Source organism: Podarcis liolepis (genome assembly GCF_965112155.1).
Source record: "Podarcis liolepis genome assembly, chromosome: 5".
NCBI lineage: Eukaryota > Metazoa > Chordata > Lepidosauria > Squamata > Lacertidae > Podarcis > Podarcis liolepis.
Window position 1 is genome coordinate 17,978,886 of NC_139556.1, and position 21,453 is coordinate 18,000,338.

Consider the following 21,453-nt stretch of genomic DNA (forward strand, 5'->3'; position numbering starts at 1 on the left):
CCTCCTCCTCCTCCTCCTCCTCCCCCCCTGCCGGCTTCCCAGAAAGGAACTGGGTAAATTCGTCTGCAAAATAAATAAATAATAGGAGCTGGGAGCAGCTTGCAGGCGGCCGCTAGACGAGCATGAAGATGGCAGAAGAGGCGCCCCAAGCCAAGAAGCAGAAGCTGGAGCCCATTCAGCTTAGGTAAAGAGAGAAAAGACGGAGGAGAGGGGGATGGGATCGTATCGACCGTAAGATAGAGCCGCCCAGATCAAACGAGATGCCGATCAGGCTCCAACCCAGCCCACCCTCGAGGCTCAGAGAGTAGTAGGGTGGCGGGAAGCGCCTGGCAAGGTCGGCCAGCGTTGCCTGGTGGGCAAGGAAGGGGCATTTCGGTGCCGTAAGTCCCATAGATGGCACGGGGCCCCGACGGCACCACGAGTGCTTATCCGCTGGCATGGTTTTTAGTGACCTCCTCCTGGAAGCAAAGGTTGGATTTATTTGGCAGGAATTTGCACTGCCCTGAGCACGGTCCGCATTGCCCTGAAAGCGATCCTTTGCGCTTCAGGGAGCCGAGGGCCATTCTTCCTCTTGCACGCCGGCTAGGGTGATTTATTTGGATGCCAGAATAGGTTACTCGGGCTGTTTGTTTCCTCCTAACTCTCCCTGCCATTATTCTGGAACGTTTGACGGCGCAATAAAATCAGGAGGGGAAATGTTCTATTGTTCGTACAAGACTAATGGCTGGGAAATCGGAGGCTGCGTTCGTGGTGTGTGCCATTTGATTTGTTTTTGGGTGACAGTTATGCGGTAGGCGTGTAGGGACTCGCTCGCTCCACGTGGCCTAATCGCGCACGCCTGGATGTCTGCTCTGGTGAACTTCTTGCAGCTGTGACCAAAGAGGAAGAAGCGTTAGCAAGAGGAGAGCAGGGGAAGTTCAGGCTTGAGAGAGGTTACAGTATTTCACAGGGCAGCACCAAGGGTTCGCTCCACAAGTTTCCCCTCCGGGGCTACTTTAGACGTTACGGTTTGTGCACGGAATATACTGTAAAGGTACAAAGTGCAAAGTGAAGTTTGGTGGCAACAAACAAGTGTTTGCAAATGTGTGTGTTAATCAGACAGGGTTGTTAGCATGGGTCCCAACTGCCTGCAGCTTCCTGTAAAATATACATTTGGTAGAAACTCAGATGTATAAGCTAGGCATCTTATAGCTCCTTAAACCAAGGTTGAGTTGCCAAAAAGGAATGCCTAGTTGCCATTTTAAGGCAATCCGGCTCTAAAATCTTATTTTTCAAATGATGGTCTGACTGATTCTCAGTTAAACATCTGACTAGTTCAGGTGACAACCCTGAGCAAGATTAAGGACTCTGAGAATTTACAGAATAAGTCACTTGATCCACAAATATATTGGCCTAGTCCTACCTCTTTTTCTTAATGGCAACACGAACCATTCATAACGTAATAATAATCTTCACAACTGTGAGCAGAGCAGTGGGGTGGGGTAAGGGAAGACAAACTACAACAATTAACTATAACATTTCCTGCTCCTACTCAGGCTGCACAGAAAAAGCAAATTGGTTCCTGAAATTCATTCTGATTGTACTGGTAAAATATAACTGCTAGAATTCTACAGTGTGTGGTACTGGTGTGTGAAAACAGTTGAGATCCAATAATCCCCAGGCATGTACCTCCAGATGGTGGAGATGTCAGGTGCCATCCTGGCCCCAATACATCTTCATTTGGTTGCAAGTGGCCAATAGCCAGGTGCAAAAAGCTCCTGGCCCCTGGCTAATTTCGAACACTGGTAGCAAACCTGCATCTTTGTCTTTCTAGCAAAGGCTTCCCCAACCTGGTGCCTCCACTCAGTCTAACTGGACTACAGCTGTCACCTGCTCTGCTCCCATGTGGTGGTTGGGATTGATGGGAGTTGTAGTCCAAAACAGCTAACAGGCACCAGATTGGCAAAGCCTACCCAACCTTGTGATAAAGCTCTGGGTTAAGAACAGAACACCACCACCACTGGGTCAGACCAAAGCCCATCTAGTCTCACAGTGGCCAACTGGATGCTCTGGCAAGGGTTGCCTGACAAATGCACTTGTGTGCTCATGTTTATATGCCGACCTTTTCCACTGTGCACATCCATCTTAGGTGTAAATTATTTATTCATTTTTTAATTGCAATTATAGTCCACCTTTTCCTCCGTGGTAATGTCTTCATTTAATCCACTGTGCGGCAGGTCAGGCTGTGGCCCAAGGTCATGCAGTAAGCTTCATGGCCTAATGTAACACTCTAGCCACTATACCACACATAAACATACTCTTTGTGGCTCTCAGAAAGTCTGTGTCAGACCAATTGAGATTAGGAACAGGCCTAGAATGGGGGAAGGTTAGAAAGAGTAGTTTGGTAAGTTTCTGAAGGAAAAGGTGCCCTCTTAAGAATGTTGGCTGGAGGAGTTGGTGGGGCGCAGAGGAATGAATGTCAGAACTGTGAACTTTGTACACTGTTATAATTTGACGGCCAGGGCAGCTTTACAATTAGAGGAGACCAAATGGGCAGAAACAATGTAAGGGATTTTGTCAAATCTGAGGAGATTAGTGCTGAAAGGAGATTGATCCAATTTGTGGCTTCATTTCTAATCAGTGCAATAATTCACATCTAAAATAATTTAAAAAGATGAATTTTTAACAGGTCTTTAAGGTGAGTGTCTATTCAAAACCTTTGATTGCTTGCTTGAGAGTCAGCTGCACTCAACAAAAATGGGATTTGCTTCCGAATAAATTTGCACAGGGTTTTGTTGTTAATCTTCAACTCGGTAATCGCACAACAGGAATTGCTTCTGTGTGAACAATAAAGCACTTATGGCAGGAGGCAGGGGCTCTGCCAGCCACCCACCCACCCCAAACTTCTGCATGCACATTTGTGGATATGTCTCAGATATGCCTGTGTCCATACATACATATATGCATATGCAGGCACTTGGGTTCCTCATCATGAAGAGCACTGCCTACATATTTAGGAATAATGCAGATGTGCCTTAAAATATCCGTATGATGTGTGTGTGGTTTGCTACCACCCTCCATATGTGTATTCCTTGTATATGTGAAGGCCGAACCCTCTTGTATACATGGAACTAAGGCTTCCAGTAACATGGGGCTTATAGCACTTATAGCAAACATGTCATCATCATCATAGAATCATAACATTATAGAGGTGGAAGGGACCCCGAGGGTCATCCAGTCCACCCCCCTGGAATGCAGGAATCACCACTAGATCATCCATGACAGATGGCCACCCAACCTCTGCTTGAAAACCTCCAAGGAAGGAGAGTCCGATGCCTCTCCTGGAAGTCTGTTCCACTGTCAAACAGCTCTTACAGTCAGAAAGTTTTTCCTGTTGTTGAATCTACTTTCTTGCAAATTGAAGCCATTGGTTTGAGTCCTAGCCTCTGGAGCAGGAGAAAACAAACTTGCCCTCTCTTCCTGGAGGCAGCTCTTTCGATATTTAAAGATTACTATAATTTCTCCTCTCGGTCTTCTCATCACCGGGCTAAACATACCCAACTCCCTCAACCGTTCCTCATAAGGTTTGCTTTCCAGACCCTTGATCATCTTGGTTGCCCTCCTCTGCACACGTTCCAGCTTGTCAATATCCTCCTTAAACTGTGGTGTCCAGAACAGGACACAGGACTCGAGATATGGGCTGACCAAGGCAGAATGACCAAGGCAGAATAGAGAATTTTCTTGTCATTATACTTTTGTTATAAATATACTTCTCTTGATGCAGCGTAGAGTACCATTAGCCTTTTTTTGCTGCTGCATCACACAGTTGACTCATTAGCAACATGCCTGGTTATCTGTGGCAAGTAAGAATGTTTGTAAACTGGTAGAGTTTGTTCTCTCCCCCCCCCCTGCCCCCCAGCATCTTATCTGTCATAATTGCAAGGGTTGGGACTTTTCACATGCTTATTTGAAAGGCTGGATTAAGGAGATACAGAACAGTTTACTGTCAGGTCAGTAGTTTATCTTAGTTGTTTTACAACTCTACAACATATAGGCTTTCCCCATATAGGCTTTGAAGTTCTTCTCAAAGCAGTGCATAGATGGGGGGAGATGGTAAAACTTGCTGGGCTGGTAAGAGTAAATTCCAGCTGCCTAGAACTTAACCAGTGTAAATGTGCCCCTGAAGCAGATTTCAGTACACAGGCAGAACTGTGTGGATGAAGAAACAGACAACTGATCCCAAGCTGTTTATGGCTTGACAGGTTCAGCCCAGTATTTTGATTTGAAAGTACTGGTGGCTAATGTAACTAGTACACAAATGGTACTATGCATTCAGACTTAATGGCATCCATATTGTTGAGTTTTGCATTCGCTTTGACTTCCAGACCATCTTCATCAAAGACAGCCCTACAGAAAGCTCATTACAGTGGTACCTCGTGTTACATACGCTTCAGGTTACATAGGCTTCAGGTTACAGACTTCACTAACCCAGAAATACTACCTCGGGTTAAGAACTTTGCTTCAGGACGAGAACAGAAATTGTACTCTGGCGGCGCAGCGGCAGCAGGAGGCTCCATTAGCTAATGTGGTGCTTCAGGTTAAGAACAGTTTCAGGTTAAGAACAGACCTCCAGAACAAATTAAGTACTTAACCCGAGGTACCACTGTACAGTAGTCCCGGTTGCAGGTAATTATAACATGGGTGAGCATGATCAGATAGGGCTGCTCTAGATAGGGCTGCAGCTGATGGGGAAACCTGAACTTGTGGAAAACACTCCTGGGCACTGCCATTACCTGCACCTCTCCAGACAGCAACTGGCATCTCCCTGTCAGTGTTCGAAATTTGCCGGGCGCATTTTGCACTTGCCTATTGACCATTTGCGACCAAATGAAGGTGACTGGGTGCCAGAATGACACCTAACTTCTGCACCACCTGAAAGTGCATGCCTGGAAATCATTGGATCTTGAGTGTTTTCACACACTCATACCACATCCTGCAGAATTCTATCAGTTACACTATATCTGCAGAATCAGAATGGATTTTAGGAACCAAAATGCTTTTTCTATGCAGCCTGAGCAGTGAACGGCCCTGCTCACAGTTGTGAAGAGTATTATTACGTTATGAATGGTCCATGTCACCATTAAGAAAAAGAAGTAGGAATGGGCCAATATATACGTGGACTGTCCTCGGATCAAGTGATTTTTCTTCTTTAAGTTATCAAAGTTCTTAACCTAGCTTAAGGTTCTCACCGGAACTAGCCAGATGTTTAACTGATAGTCACAGTTTAGTGCTTTAGAACTTTAGAGCCGTCCAGTCCCCTAATGGCAACCAGACATTCTGTTTTGGCGACTGTAACCTTGGTTTAAGGAGCTATTTGGATGCCTGAATTTCTAACACTACTTCCTGTCTGTGCCTGGTGAGCTTTGCTCTGCTATGGAGGGAGGAGCCAAACTGAGCTGCGCGCTAATCCGTAGAAAGAGGAGAAAGGTTGAGGGCAAGAGTGAATAAACAAGTCCTGAACAGTGAGTTTCTAGTTCTTCTAATATTCTGAATTGTTCATGAATTGTAATCATTCCAGAACAGCCAGGAGCTCTTCTTAATTTAATATTTAATGTTGTGCCATGAGTCCTCTCCATGCCAGCTTTAAAAATACTTCCAGGGTCCCTGGCTAAACCAGCACACAAGTGCTGGGAATGATCTCTACCAATGGCTGGGCCTGGGTAGCTTCATAGTGAACGATTTTGTCAGGTACTACAATTTTCCATAGCTTTACAAGGCACTGCCTTCCTGCTGCCAACAGTTTCTTCTGGTGTTCTGTGTTAGGTTGCCAACTTTTTTAAGTGGCTTTAAAAAATATGTGCCTTTAAACCTTTTGATGCACACTGATTAATAGGTGATTATGTTTGTTCCATGCTGAGAGAAAAAAAATCACCTGCTTAATCAGGCAGTGCAAGTTGCTTTTAAAGGCAAAAGAACAAGCCAATAAGTTACTTTTGTTCTAGGCAGTTGGCAACCCCCACTCCGTGAGCCCTCCCCCCCCCCAACTTTAAAATTGGTCTGTTCTTAATTTATTATGGCCACCAAACCCCCTCTTTCTTTCAGGCTTCTGTAGTTCTGTGAGATCTATGCTTTTCATCCCATCACTCTGCGCGCTCGCTCTCTCAGTTGAATTTATAAATCTCCCATTCACAAACCACCCTGATGTCCATAAAGAGGCAATACATCTAAGTTGCAAGCTGGCAACTCTACCAGCAGCATTATCTGAGATGCTTCAATTTCTCCTGGGTAAAGTGGAGTGCAGACTTAGAACTGTACTGCTTTAAAGAGCCAGGATAGGCTGTGGTACTCTGAGCCCAGATGCAATTCTAGCTCCTGAAATGTTATGCCATAATACATGTATTAATCTCTTTAAGGTGCTACTGAACTCTATGGTGCTTTTGCTGCAGCAGACTAACATTTACCCCTCTGGAAGTTTGTACCTAGCGAATAAACACCCTTATTTTATTGCAAAATACTGAACAAGCTTGATTTTTTAGATTCCTTTTTCTCTACTTGAATATTTTCCTTAGGGGATTTAGTACAGCATTTCTCACAACTTCAAAATTGTTAAATTGGTTTAAAAATGGCAAAGCTCCTTTGCACTGCAGATATCAAATTACCGTATTTTTTTGCACCATAACACTCACTTTTTTCCTCCTAGAAAGTAAGGGGAAATGTCTGTGCATGTTATGGAGGAAATGCCTACGGGTGGCATGCCTACGGATTTTCCTCCTCTAAAAACTACGTGCGTGTTATGGTCGGATGCGTGTTATAGAGCGAAAAATACGGTACTTAACCTTTCGTTTTGTAAGGAGGAGGCAGAGGGAAAAAGAAAAATCCCAGACTACAATGGCTATTAGTTTTTGTGGAACAGAAAATGCACATCTAACTTAAATCTCAGATTACTTTCCTAAAGCCAAGCACTTGTCATATAACAAAGAGATATATCCCTTTAAAAAGTAATATCCTTTTTTTCTTTTTTACTGCATCTACAGTATGGAATTGTAGCCTTCTAGACAGAAGCAAATAAGGTCAGAATCATTTGCTTTTAGCTTTCCAGACAACCAGATCAAAGGCCAAAGTTCACAGATTCAACCTTGTGCTTCTGATGGGGCACTCTAGGCCATAGCAAAATTAGTTTATAAGCTACATCAAGACTCTTGGGTTTGTTTTTTCAGCAGACTAACATCAATACCCCTTTGCAAACCCAGCTCCTAAATTTGTTTTCCTTTAAATCCTTCCTGGCCAGCTATCCAAATAGGCTTGGTAGGTGGCGCTGTCAGTTAAACCACAGAGCCCAGGGCTTGCCGATTAGAAGGTTGGCAGTTTGAATCACCGTGACGGGGTGAGCTCCTGTTGTTCGGTCCCTGCTCCTGCCAACCTAGCAGTTTGAAATCATGTCAAAGTGCAAGTAGATAAATAGGTACTGCTCCGGCGGGAAGGTAAACAGTGTTTCTGTGCGCTGCTCTGGTTTGCCAGAAGCGGCTTAGTCATGCTGGCCACATGACCCGGAAGCTGTACACCAGCTCCCTTGGCCAGTAAACCTTTACCTAGGTCCCTTGTGGTCCCCCCCCCCCCGGAAGTAAAGATATTACAAGGGACTTTCAAACCACTTGTTTTCTAGTCAGGCTAGTTTTGCTGCATATATTATTATTTGTACTGATATTATCTGTTAGAATAATTAATTTGTGTATCTCAAAACAAATAGCCCAATCATACCTTTACACAACAGCATTTTTTAAAAAAGCAGAAGAGGTTAGTAAAGGCTATTGTACTCACTTTTTTCTGCAATAATTTAGGGATCTCTCTGCAAAACAGTACTGCATTCCTACTTTCATGTGGATGCTGTCTTCTGCTGGACCAAACTACTGGTATGTTTACTCTTTGGAGATAGGCAACCACAAACAGATGTTGTTTTATGTACAAATTCTTCTTCTTCTTCTTTGGTGATCACTCATAGTCAAGTAAGGTGAGTCCATAAGTGACTGTGGAGGCCAATTCTGGATCCTTCCATAGTGGAGACATAGGTTTTCAGACGGGATTTGATCACGGTGAGGGTTTGCCAAATGTGCTTTCCTCTTAGCTCATTTCTCCCTTTCTTCCTGAGTTTGAGTGTCTTCAAAGTCCATGACACCTTTGGTAAAGGCTGTTCTCCAATTGGAGAACACCAACCACAATTGTTGGTGTTTATACTACATTTTTAAAGACTTGCCTTGAGAGAGTCTTTAAACCTCTTTTGTTGACCACTAGCATTACACTTTCCATTATTAAGTTCTTAGTAGAGTAGTTGCTTTGGCAGATGATAATCAGGCATCTGAACAACATGACCAGCCCAACGAAGTTGATGTTGAAGAATCATTGCTTTGACACTGGTGATCTTTGCTTCTTCCAATACACTGGCATTAGTTCACCTGTCTTCCCTAGTGATATGTAAAACTTTTCGGAGGCATCTTTCGAGGAGTTGGAGATGGTGTTTATAAGCGGTCCATGTTTCACAAGCATACAGTAAGGTTGGTAGTACAATAGATTTGTAAATAAGCATTTTGGTTTGCCTGCAAATGTCCCGGTCCTCAAACTGTACTTCAATTGGGAGAAAGCTGCACTCGCAGAGCTCAGGCAATGCTGGATTTCAGCATAAATGTCGGCCCTTGTGGAAAGATAACTGCCCAGGTAGGAGAAGTGATCAACACTTTCCAATGTTACACCATTGAGTTGGATTTGTGGCACTGCAGAGGGGTTGTTTTGTGCTTGTTGGTGTAGCACTTTGGTTTTTTGAATGTTGAGTGATAGGCCAAGCTTTTTGTACGCTTCTGTGAAGTTATTTAGGATGGTTTGGAGGTCATCCTCTCTGAGTGTGCACACACTACGTTGTCATCAGCATACTGAAGCCTTATGACAGAACTTATGGTAACCTTACTCTTTGCTTTCAGCCTGCTCAGATTAAAGAGCTTTCCATCTGTTCAATACATGATTTCTACTCCGGTGGGGAGTTTCGCTTCGACAAAGTGTAGGATCATGGCAGTGAAAATAATGAATAGAGTTGGGGCGATAACATAACCCTGTTTTAACACCTGATCCCATTGGGAATGGTTCACTTTGAGAGCCATTGTTATCTGCGATTGTTGCTGTCATATTATCATGGAGGAGCTGAAGGATGCTCACAAATTTATCCGGGCAGCCGATTTTCAGAGGGGCAGTCCACAGAGACAGTCCATGTACTGACTGGACCGTATGTACGAATACTGCACATCTTGTTTATAGAAATTCCCATAGCCTCCTTCTGAGGCTTGGCAAGCTAGCTAAAATGATGAGCCCATATAGAAGGAAGCCGGCAGAGGAAACAACCGTCAGCCAGGGAAGGAGTCTTGCTTTCGGAAACTTCTTGGGCAAAACCGCCTCCGTCGCAACTCCTCACCAATGCCGCAAGGTGCCACCTGTGGCAGGTGTCCAATGATGAAAAACTGTGTTCTGCACAAGCATTTTTGACCATAGTTAGCATGCGGATGGGACAGATCCGAGCAGCTTCATTTAGTGAAGCGAGGGTGCCGAAGATTGCATTTGAGGTGTTGCTCTTTGTCCAGGAGGGGAAGCCCAGGGAGCTCGGTGGAATTTAAAATCCCGAGCCCCCGTTTTTGGCTTCAAACTGTTGACATTGGATGGGGCAAGTGAGGATTATTCCGCAACCTGTGTGCAAAGAAGGCTTTGTAGACTTATTGCGCAGACTTGTGCTACGTTTTCCCCACCCCAAAATATCTTTTTTTGTCGTCTAAACTGCGTCAGCAGCATTTCTGGTGCCCCAATCAAGCTGGTTCAGCATTTTCTGGTGCCCAGAAACTTAAATCGATAACTCCGGTTATGCAACGCGTGGCGTGGCTCTGTCAGGGAGGCCCCATCCCTCCTGCTTGTTTCGCCACGTGAAGGGAGGCCTAGCTGAACCCGGCAGCCAAGAAAATCCCCCTTTCTCTCTCTCTTTTAATTTTAGGAAGAGGGAAAGCCGCCACGACGGGCGGAGAAAGCGTGTGTGTGGTGGGGCGGACAGAGGCTGTGTGGTATTAGACGCGCTTGTCAGTTGCCCACAGCAAAGATGGCGCCCTCCGCCTCCGCCAGCACCCGGCATGGCGGACCCCGCGCCTCCCCCCCGACCCGCGAATGCCACTACGGCGCGACCCCTTTGCCGGGGCCGGCGGTTTCGAGGCCGCCCGAACGGCGGCCGCCTTGAAGTGCGCTGTGGCTCCCAGCAGCCGCCGGCCCGCGCTTTTCCCATTCTGCTCATGCCCACCGCGTGTCAGCCAATGGCGGCGGCGGGAGGCGGGGATTGGCAGGTGGCGGGGCCTCCTCCTCCTCCTCAGCTTGAGGCGGCTCAGTCCGTCAGTCGAGCCGCTGTGGGGAGAGGGAGAGAGAGGCGGAGCGCTTGGGCGTCGCGTGTCGAGGAGACGGAGGACGGCGCTCGCTTGGAAGTCCCTGCTGCCCGCCGCCGCCGCCGCCTGTCAGGTTCGAGCCCCGGAGGATCACCCCGAGCGACAGCACCGCCATGCCCACTCTGAGGTACCTCCGTTGCCAGAGAGGCTTCCCTCGGGAAAAGGGAGCCGCCGCCGCCGCCGCCCTTTCACCTGAACCGGCTCTGAGGCGCTTTGCATTGGGTTGGGGGTTGCGTGTACGCGCGTGTACGTGTGTATGCAGGAGCGCGGGGCGGGGAATAACCACAATCTTCTTTTGGCGGGGTGGTGGCTTGGCATGCTCTCCGCCGCCCTCCTGGTTCCTCTCGCTCCCTTTCCCCACCTTGAAATGCCTTCATATCCGTGTCGCGGTTATTCTTCCTATGGTGGCGATGTATTAAATGTGTATGCCGCCCTTCTTCCGAAGACTGCAGGGCGGTTCACAGCAAAAAAATGCATTTTTTAAAAAAATGTAATTGAGAAGAAGAAGCAGCTGCGAAAAGCTTCAGGATGCCCACGTGCTGAGTTTAGAAGAAAAAGAATCTTTATTTGCACCAGCCACTAGCCATAGCAATAATAATAATAATAATAATAATAATAATAATAATAATAATAATAATAATTTATATCCCACCCATCTGGCTGGGTTTCCCCAGCCACTCTGGGCGGCTCCCAACAGAATATTAAAAACACGATAAAACATCAGACATTAAAAAATTTCCCTAAACAGGGAATAATAAATAAAATGAAATGTACTGAAGATAGAGGTAAAAACTAAACTATGGAAAATACATTCTGGGGGTTTACATCAACAATCAAATAATAGATCTTATTCTAATTGCTAAAAACCTTGCAGTTTTTGCTGTCACCTGATCATCTTGATCTGCTAAAAGCAATGGCTGAGCTACCCGGGATGGACAATGATAGAGGGGTAATAACCTCACTTCTGAAATCATTATAAAGAGTGCAAGCCAGAAGCACTTTTCTTCTAAAAAGAATTCAACTTAATTAACCGGCGTTGACTTCCAAATGCCTATGCATCAGATTACCGACTTAATGGAATTGCCATCGCTTCTTCCCAAAGGCAGGATCTTGCCGTTCTGGGGTGGAGTGGAGTCGGTTAATTTATTTGGCTTCCCAATTAAGAAAAGAGTGAAGAGTCAACTCTTCAACGCTTGCTACTCTTGTCCTGAATTTCTAGATCTCTCGGTCCAGATGTTTTCAAAGATTGGCTTCTTTGGGCAAAGGAGTATGTGCAAGCTTGCAAGTTGCAACCGGTTCTCTGTAGCTCAGAAGAACGTCTTGCATCAGCAGTAGTGTGAGCAAAGCATTCTGGCATGCTTCTGTCTTCCTGCTTTGTCAGTATCTTGTGCCCAAAATATAGGTGTTTGTTGCTGATATAAAAGTGCGTGCTTGGAGGATGTATTGTAGAGAACATTGCAGAAAATTCCGGGAAGCACATTCAATTCATGTTGGGTCCAATGATACTAGCCATCTTCGTGTAAATTGAGGGTGCCACCTGGAAGGCATTCTGAAGATGTGCATTGCAGGGAAAAACCAGTAATGGTACACAAGCTGTATTTCAGACCATTTACAAATATTCTCTTCAAGGAAACTAGAAAACATTGTTTTTCTTGTGGACTTCAGTGTTTTGCTGAAAACTGTTTGGATACAAGTGCATTAAAATCTGGATTTGGCTGCTGAGTAAAATACTACTCTGAGGGCCTCCTCAATGAAGAATAAAGTTGTGATGAGAGCTCAATTGACCAAAGGCCCATCAAGTCCGGTGTTTCCCAAACTTGGGTCTCCAGCTGCTTTTGGATTATAATTTCCATCATCCCTGACCACTGATCTTGCTAGCTAGGGATGGTGGGAGTTGTAGTCCAAAAACAGCTGGTGACCCAAGTTTGGGAAACATTGAATTCTAGTCTGACTTTCAATTTCAACATCTCCCAGTTTCTAGGGGACAGAGATATTGCTTCTGAACACAGGCTCTGTTTAGCTACTATGGTTAATACCCATTGAGAGATTTATTCTCCACAAATTTGGCTAATTCTGTTTTAAACCCAATGAAGTTTTTGACCATCACCCTGACATGTGTCTGCATCTGAAGAGTTAAATTTGTCTCCTGTATGATAATGGCCAATGGCAGCTTCCTTCCCTTTCCTTTCAGTCACTTAAATTTGGCAAAGTATATCAGCTTTTAAAATTTGAGTTTTAGTATGTACATAATCCAGGGCTGCAGTGTGTATCAACTAAAAAGTTTGATACTGAAGCAGCTCTTGGAGATTCCAGTAGTTGGATTCAAGGGATGTCAGTTCTGTGAATGGTAGGTGTGCTTCCATTCATGGAAGTGACCAAGATCTAGTGGTGATTCCATGCTGGAGGAACGCAAGAGGTGATACGCACCAATTTTCTTGCAACCATGCACATCACCTCATGCTGCTCCAGAGCCCACCCACCTCCCCCAGAGCAGATTTTCAGGGAGCATAGAGAGGAGAAAGAATTGGCAAAAATAGCCTCCTCCCTCCATCACAGGCTTAATGCTATTAGGAGCAAATGGTTCTGGCCCCAAGTGGTTCACTTTGTAAATGGATCAAGCTTTCTTGTGCAGATTGCTTCCCTGTGGTTTCTCGAAAAGAAAAGAATCCTCCTAAGTAATTTCCATTGTGCAAATAGTCACCAAATTGGCTGGTATCTTCATAGCTTGTCAGGCACCATGGGATGAATTGGAACATGTACACTAGTATAAAGTTGCAACTCCAGAATTTCCTTATCTGTTAAGGATATCTCTCTGATACTTTTCTTTGCACCAGCAGTATCTGCTGTATCAGATATCTCTTTGCCTCTAGTTGAGCAGCACAGATCAGTGTCCCTCTGAAAACATGCTTCAGTTCAACGACCAGATTACACTGAGCCAACATGCTTTGAGATGTCTCTAGGAATAGAACAGCTTTCATTCAGATTGATTTAATGTCTGTAGTCCTTGCTTTTAAAGAAGCTGGCAGCTGAAGTGCTGAGTGTGTGTATTTGACTCTTTTTGCAAGACTATGCCCCACAAGTGATGTGCAACATTATCATATTGTGGGGGGATCAGTTATGCAACTCACACAGTGACTTGAGGAAAATTGCTTCCTCATCTCTGTTCCTGACTTGTAGGATGAATGGTTGCAGGAAGAAAGCAAATTAATTCCATCCACTATAAAACACTTGCATTAAGATTGCAGGCTTAGATGTACCTGCCCAAGAACAGACCCCATTGAATTCATTTGGGACTTTCTTAATAGGATAAGGGTGCTAACCTCAATACTGACACATGCTTACCTAAAACTCCCATTTCATTTCCTCAGCTTTTTTACGTGGAAATTTGTGACCGATGGACACACACAGCAGAAACTTCTTCTGTGCAGTCTCTAAAGATCTCATGAGAAGCTGGGGAGAACAATAAGAAGTTATTAGCCAAAGAAATTTTAGTAATATAATCTTGCAGGCACAGTAAAGAAATATCTTGAAATATTGTCTATGTTTTTGCAACTTCAGATGTTCATAAGCAAAAATTCCAAAGTTGATCTGCTTCTCCTGATCGCTTATTGATCCAGGAGCCTCAGGGCAGCTAACAGGTAGTCTTCAGCATTTTATTCACAACATTTCTATTGCGGTTAGTTGAGTGACGCCCAACATTACCCTGTAAGGTTCATGGTTGAGCATTGATTTGAACCCATGTCTCCCCAATCCTAGCCCAGCACTCTGTTTAATATCTGCTTCTGTTTGTATGACACAGTGTGGGCTCACTTGTTACAAAAAGAGAGATGAGAGCTTGTATAACATTGATTGCTGACTTGGATTCTGGCACACAAATCATGAGCCCAAGACTAGAGTATATGTGTCAAAGACATTCAGGTAAATAGAGAAAAAGCTTATACTATGATGGTTGCAACGGAGTTCTGAGTTTGTGGGCCGTATTCAACTAACATTTCCCATTAACACAAGGATTCCCACTTGCACAACAGGAGAACATTCTGTTGCACAAGCAGAAATCCTTGCATAGCTCTACTTTGTTACTCCATGAGGCGAACCCCTTGAAATTGTTTAAAATGTGCATCATCTATCATTAATTTAATTTTCTATTTCTAACTACCTTATGCTGGTAGCAGAGTTGTCCTTAAGTGACGTGGCAGCCAATAAAAGCTGGCAAATCATTAATACTGGCTTTGCTATGTTAACACTGTTTTACAAACTGTGAACTAGCTTACATTACTAAATAATCCTAAATTTACAGCATGGAAACAGCTTTTTCTGAAGTCGGTGGGGCTCACTTAAGGGCCTGAATTCAGGATCATTTGTTGTGATGTGTTTCTTAAACAACTGCTCTCAACTTATTGGCTGCAACCTTAAAACTGTCTTTTGAATATGAGCTCAGGACTTGGCTACGATTTAGTTGCTCTCAGTCCTCTGACCATGAAACTAGAAAGATAGGAATACCCTGTGATTACTTGATTTTTTGATTGTGTAAATTACTATTAAATCAGAAACATACTCTCCCCCTCCCTGTTTTATGGCTAAATTTGGTTTCCCCCCCCCCCCCTGGTTCATATGATAAGCAGACATAATCGTTTCAGTGGAAAGTGTCCTGTCTATAAAATAAGACCTTCATCTTGAACAGAGGGCACAAGGCTGGCTTCACCATGCTACGCTGTGAAGCAAACTGCTTCAGACAGCACAGTGGTGTGGGTGGATGCAGGCAGGTTCTGGTGTCTTGAGTAGTGCAGGAAGACATTTTAAAGCAGGACTGCAACATGAGACTCTCAGCCTAATTTCATCCAGTTGCCACGGAGGAGGAAAAGGGTGTGGCAGAAAGAGAGAGGAGTGCCCTGCCTACTTTGGGATTTGCGTCTGTTCCCCGTGGTGGAATGCTGCCCTCAGATTAAATCAAGCTCCCCCACCCCACCCCCATCATTTTAAAAGTGTAATGCTGTTTGGTTTCTTTGCTTAGGCCCATTATCTCTTCTTTCCCCACCCTCCCCAAAGCTATGTGGTGTTTGTGTTTCTATCTCAAATAATCGTTATCAGTTCACGGGTCGCAGCGGTGACTTTGTGATCTTAAAATTGTTTTACCAGTATGCTGCAATTTGTTTGAACTGAATAACTCTGACAACTTTATCTTTCAGTGAAAATGTGCTTTTTGGAATGGGAAATCCTCTTCTGGATATCTGTGCGGTTGTGGACAAGGACTTCCTTGACAAGTAAGTCTTAAACCTTTTCCATGTTTAATTCATTCGCAAAGTTAAATGTGGAGCTTGTGGGGACATCTCACAGTACATCTTTCTTTTCAAATTCTAGGCGGGTTTCTTAAACTCACCTTCCAATAACGGTGAGCTTGCAAAATTGCATTATGCCTTCAGCTTTCCACTAAAAGAAATTGCCTAAGTCCTGAGTGAATGGGTACAATGATCAAAATTCACAATTGAGAAAGGCAGGGTTGGGTAGGTTGGATCTAATAAGGTTGGGTTGGGCCATGATCAAAAGAAGAAACAGCATGAAATTCCCCTCCATAATAATTGTGGGGGGAAAGATACTTTGAGGATAAAACACTACACTCCAAAACTCCATGGAAGTAGAATAGCAATAATGATGGGTAGATAACTGGATATGGTAAAGACTACCAACTTCGTGAGCAGCTTATCTAGAAAGTTACGCTTTTGAATGCACCCTTAGAGCCTAAATAGCATTAGAACTGGACATGAATCCTTTTCTTTTATTTTAAAGGAAAGAGATTCTCTTTCAAATCAGTCTGATGGACTCTAGCAACAGAAATGAAAAGCCAGTCCCAATAAAATATTCGAATACTTTGGGGAAATGCTGCAGATCTCCCCAGCCAAGGTGCGACAGTCTTGAAGTCCATGCTGTCAGTGCCATGCATGTTACTTCTCCAATAAACCAGTCTTGTGCAATGGGCCTTCACTTGACTCAAAAAAATGCTTGTTCAGCATTGGAAGCCTCTATACTGAGTCAGACCATAGGTCCATCTAACCCATTATTGATGGTGCTGACTGGCAATGGTTCCAGGGTTTCAAATAGGAGTCTTTCCCAGCCTGCCTGGAGATTCCAGGGACTGAACCTGTTACCTTCTGCTTGCAAAGCATGTATCATACCACTCGGCTACAAGCACAGAGACAGCAAAGCCCGTGCTCCTTGTTTATTTGATACGGGTAGAACTTAATTTTCAGGAGCAACTGTTCTTTATTTCAGACCCCCCCCCCTGACCAATTGATAGCCTTTCTGGCTATCATTCTGATTCATTTTCTGTTCCACAATAAACTTTTGTGGGGCTAGTGGGGGCTTGAGAATAAGAGAACGGATGTGGCCTCAGGGTAAAGCTAATCGTATCCATTATTTTTGCAACACTGAAACATCAATCCATTGATTGTTGGGTGCAGTTTTGTTTCTATTTGCATGCTGAATGTAAGGCAGCTGGCCTTTATTTCCATCTGTAGGACTGAAAGGCAGAGTTGCAGTTTGGTACTTCTATGTTTGGTGCAGTGTTGGAGTCAGGTGGAGTACATGGAGGTTATACATTCTGAGTATTACAACAACCGTATCAGGTTAGGCTGAGTGAGTGTGACTAGTTCAAGATCACCCTGTGAGAATAATTTTTTATTTGTGATTTTCAGTTATATACATTTCAATAGTTTTACAGTCATTTTAACATTTCAAAACACGACTTCCTTCCTCCTCTTTCTGCAGTTCCTTAAATTTATATTTATCATTTCCTGCATATTCTAAATTAACTTATTCTTTTATTCATCTACTTTAATTATTTACTGTTCATCTACTTTAATTATTTACTGTTATGAAACTGCAAGTTTTTACAATAATCCTGCCAATGTCTTAATCTGTTTATAGTTTGTAAATACTCAGCAAACCACTTCCATTCTTTTCTAAAAAGTTTGTTGTCTTGATTTCTTACTCTTCTGGTAAGTTTTGCCATTTCTGCATAATCCATGAATTTTTGTATCCAATCTTCTTTCGTCGGGACTTCTTCCTTCCATTTTGGGGCATGTGAATTTATTCACATACATGAATAAATTTCTATACTGTTTAGGTAGTTCTACCCCTATAATATCATTTGCTCCCTCCAAAATGTTTGAATAAAATTGTGTTAGAGTACAAGGAGGCCATTAATTATGTACTTCACTTATTATGTTCCAGGCATTCTAATATACTTTTGTAGATCATATTTTGTTGAAGCACTCGTTCATTCAGAGTCTGACTGGAGTGGAGTTTCCCATTCATTGACTATAGTGGAGGATTTTTTCCTTGCACGGAAAAACAGTTCTGACTCAGTCTTTTTGGGTTTTGTTTTCCTGTCTTGCATATGTGTGTGTTGGGAGAGTTCCATGCTGCGTCAGTCAGTGGGATTATTATTACAGTGACCTCGCAGACAAGTCTGCAAAAGCAACTACCCAACCCTACTCTGTCTGTATTTACTTTTTGAAGCCCACAAGGCAAAAGAACCAACTCTCATGAATCTTTTCTGTTTGGGGTTGCTTGAAGGTGATCAGTATCTTACCTTATGTTCTAGGGACTACATACTAGTCTGTGTCACAAGGGGCAGCTTACTTTCACCCTAAGAACGAAAGTTACTCAAGATAAGTGGGCTTTGGATTGCAATCTTAATGTTTGCTGCTGCTGTGTTGGCTGTATTTGATTGCCAGTGCTTAATCATCATCAGTGTCGGAGCCAGAGACAAATCTTTCTACCTAGCCTGTGTGCCCTAAATACATACAGAATGGAGCAGGGCCTGGTTATGCTCCATTGATGACAAATACAAGTATTCAACCGTTTGAGATTTCTAGGTACGGTACTGTGATTTTCATAAACGTGTGGTAGGAATAGTAACAAGCTCCTCTTCAGACTGTTTCAGCTCACCACTATGATTTGTCTGCGGTCTTGGGTCCACACATGTCATTATACATAGAGATCTGGTGGATTAATCAGATCTTGGTTGGTTTCGCTGGTGGGTGCACTGTTGACTGCCTTGGATTTATGTAATGTTGACCTGTCCCTGCCCCATCCAGATAATGGAAGCAGTGTTCTTGAAGCATGATTAAGTTTGCACCCAATCCAGTTTTTCTAAATTGCATTTCTCTCCCCCCCCAAAAAAAGAAACAGAATTTGTAATTATGCCATTTTAGAAAACATGCAAACTCAAAACACATTTAAATCAAAATCAATGACATTTAGGAAATCAAAGAAACAGTTCTAGTTTATATGTAACAAGCAACTCGTGTTTTCCTCTTGGGAATAGAAATCTAATAATGATTTTCAGCGAGAGTTTGGGGGGATGACTAATGGAATAGAGAACGACAAATTGAAATTATGCTGCTGCTTATTGCTTAATGCGAGAGTGGCCTATTTTAGGTACCCTGATTAGAGTTAATACTTATAACAAATGTAAGCAGGACCCAGGCTTATGGCAGGGCTGATATGCTTGTGCAGACAGAGCATTTGTAGTAGCGTGGGACTGAATCCCACCCATAGCGCATTGAAACTTAGAGTGTGTTTGCTCTCGAAACAGCAGCTTTACTTCAGCAACAAAGTATATAACAGGCAGGTGGCATCTCTCTTACTTTGTTGCACCTATTGAAGACCTTTATTTTGCAACAAGCCTTGTAAACTTTTAATCTCTATCTACCATGCAGTGTATATCTGTACTGGACTTGAAACTGTCTTTATTGTTGATGCTTTCATTGCTAAATTGCTACAGAGTTTTAAAAATGGGAAGTGGTTCATAAACTAAATAAATTCAAATATCAACATGGTTTCTTCGCTGCCAGCAACATGAGATGTAAACTGGCATGCCAGTTTAGGTGGAATGGAAATGACATCATGCTCCTGTGGCGCATAGTGGCGGCAGAGGATTGATCACCTGCTTTTCTTTGAATGGATACTTGCAGTGGTTCTACACTGATTTCCCCCACCCCAACCCGCTCCATCCGGTGAGCAGATGTGCCGATGTTATTTAGACTTGGAAATTGAAACTGAGCTTAGTTAACCATCATACAAGCAGGGTTATAATTATTCATTAAGCTCTTAAACTCGACAAACGCTATGCAAAGCATATTTGAAAAATACAAACAATCCTGCCTCAAGGCTAACAATAAAAAAAACCAAAGGTCATGTGTAAATAGCTTCTTAATTTATGGACGCATATGTTTGAAGTGGCTGCTTATTTCATTTTCTATCTTCAAATGAGGTTCTTGAATCAGACACGTTTGGGGTGAGGGAACCCTGACATATTCAGAAAAAACTCTGTGGCGTTGATGAGTGGGTGGGGGGAATGAAGTACGGTACATGACTAATAACTTGGTTTTCTTTTGATTTTGGAAAGGAGAAAGGAAAAACAGGTTGTAGGGATGTTCCATTAGTCATAATTAAATTTCCGTGCATTAATGGCAAACTGAAGGAACCAGATGAGAGGAGTCCAAAGGTCTGGTTCCACTCTTGAAGTGCTGTGACACAAGAGTGGAGACGCAAGCTGAATGCAGAAGAGCTGCTCTATTTTGCCATTTATGTATTGCAGTGCATTTAATATGTGATGGGTATTTTGTCCTTTTCAGGTACGATGGTGGATGATGGTAGAATATGGTAGAATTAGGATAGACATTCTTGGGGTTGGAAATTTGACTTGTCAAAAAAAAAGTCTGGTTAAAGAATGATCAAGGGTGGAATTCAGTGTTGCGCTACATTGAACATTCTGTCTGAGCAAGCATATCAGCTTGCCAGATGGAACAACCCCCCTCCCCTCTCCCTGTACGGTGTTGGGGGGGATGTCATGACACACACACACACCCCAAGCCAGTTTTAGGTGGTGTAGAAGGGCAAACCCCTTTCTGTAAGTAGAAGCCCTTGTGCAAATTTAGTTAGGTGGCTCCAGCCCCAAGAATTAGTGCTATGAAGACAAACAGAATCATATGAGCAGGTTTGATACTTAGGCTAATTATTAAAAGTCACATCTGGGAAACAATGGCATTCGTTTAAAAAAATAAACCCCCCATCTCCAGAGGTCCCAGAAGGCAGCAGAGGTTTAGCACCAGAGTTTTCCTTTTCAGTTTGTCATGTCCATTAATTTCACCGGGTCTACTCTGAATAAAACCTAATTGAATACCACCCATAGCTTCCTTCCCCACCCTTGATTTATCTCCAGAGCAGCACTGTGATGATTGACACAATGCCGTCTAATGAAATGTTATGGCTGGGTGAGAATTTGAACTTTGGTGTATCTGTTTCTAATCTGACATTCCCCTGGGCCTTTGATGCTGATGACTGCATGTGTTCCAGTTTTTGCCATGGGAGAAGGTTTGTTAGTGTGCTAGGCTTGCACCTGAATGATAGGGTTAGGGTGATCTGCCCTCACTCCTGCTCCACTTAACAAATAACACCATAATGAAAATTTTAAAAGTAAACTGTGATCTATACAATGACATTCTTGGAGCAATGCTTGGCTGGTCAGTTGACTGGCTGCCAACCCTAGCTTTGCCAGTCTTCTATTATTCACTCTGCAATACTGTAAGTGCTTCTGTCCTGCTATAGAAAATGAGATGGGGAGCAAAATATGACCTTACATTCTCAACCGAGAATTATATGCTAAATTTGAGCTCCTCTAAAACCAGAGTCTTCAAAGTGTGAAGGTTCTCCTTGAAGATGCAGGGTATTAAAAAGAAGCTTGCACTCCCCTTATGAGTTTCTCCCTTTCACTTTAGTTTTTGTATGCCTTGCTTTGAAACCATAGGTAGGTAGACTGATTCAGCAACCGCATTATGAACAGGCCTCATGCTAGACACAGCTGAAGCACAGGCTCTGTAAGGAATCCGATCTCATGGACTATTTAGCAACTTGCAGTGACCAACTCTTTTAAAATAAAGAAAATAACAGAGAAAGATTATTTTGACACAGGAATGCTTTCAGACTCAACACTTTCCATGGCTAACAACTTAAC

General features: G+C 43.4%; 1 protein-coding gene across 3 annotated transcripts in view; it reads left to right on the forward strand.

The window, feature by feature from the left end:
- The first annotated feature begins 9 nt into the window (after window positions 1-9).
- ADK (adenosine kinase) overlaps window positions 10-21,453 on the forward strand; it is a 200,871-nt gene continuing 179,427 nt past the window's right edge. The window contains exons 1-2 of one of the 3 annotated variants that reach the window (XM_083502793.1): window positions 10-184; window positions 15,623-15,697. In XM_083502793.1, the coding sequence (XP_083358919.1) occupies window positions 123-184; window positions 15,623-15,697 (137 nt within the window). In that variant the 5' untranslated portion in view covers window positions 10-122. Of the gene's footprint in view, window positions 185-5,354; window positions 5,502-10,196; window positions 10,564-15,622; window positions 15,698-21,453 lie in introns of those variants that run through there. The other 2 variants (XM_083502795.1, XM_083502794.1) reach the window with 2 other exon arrangements.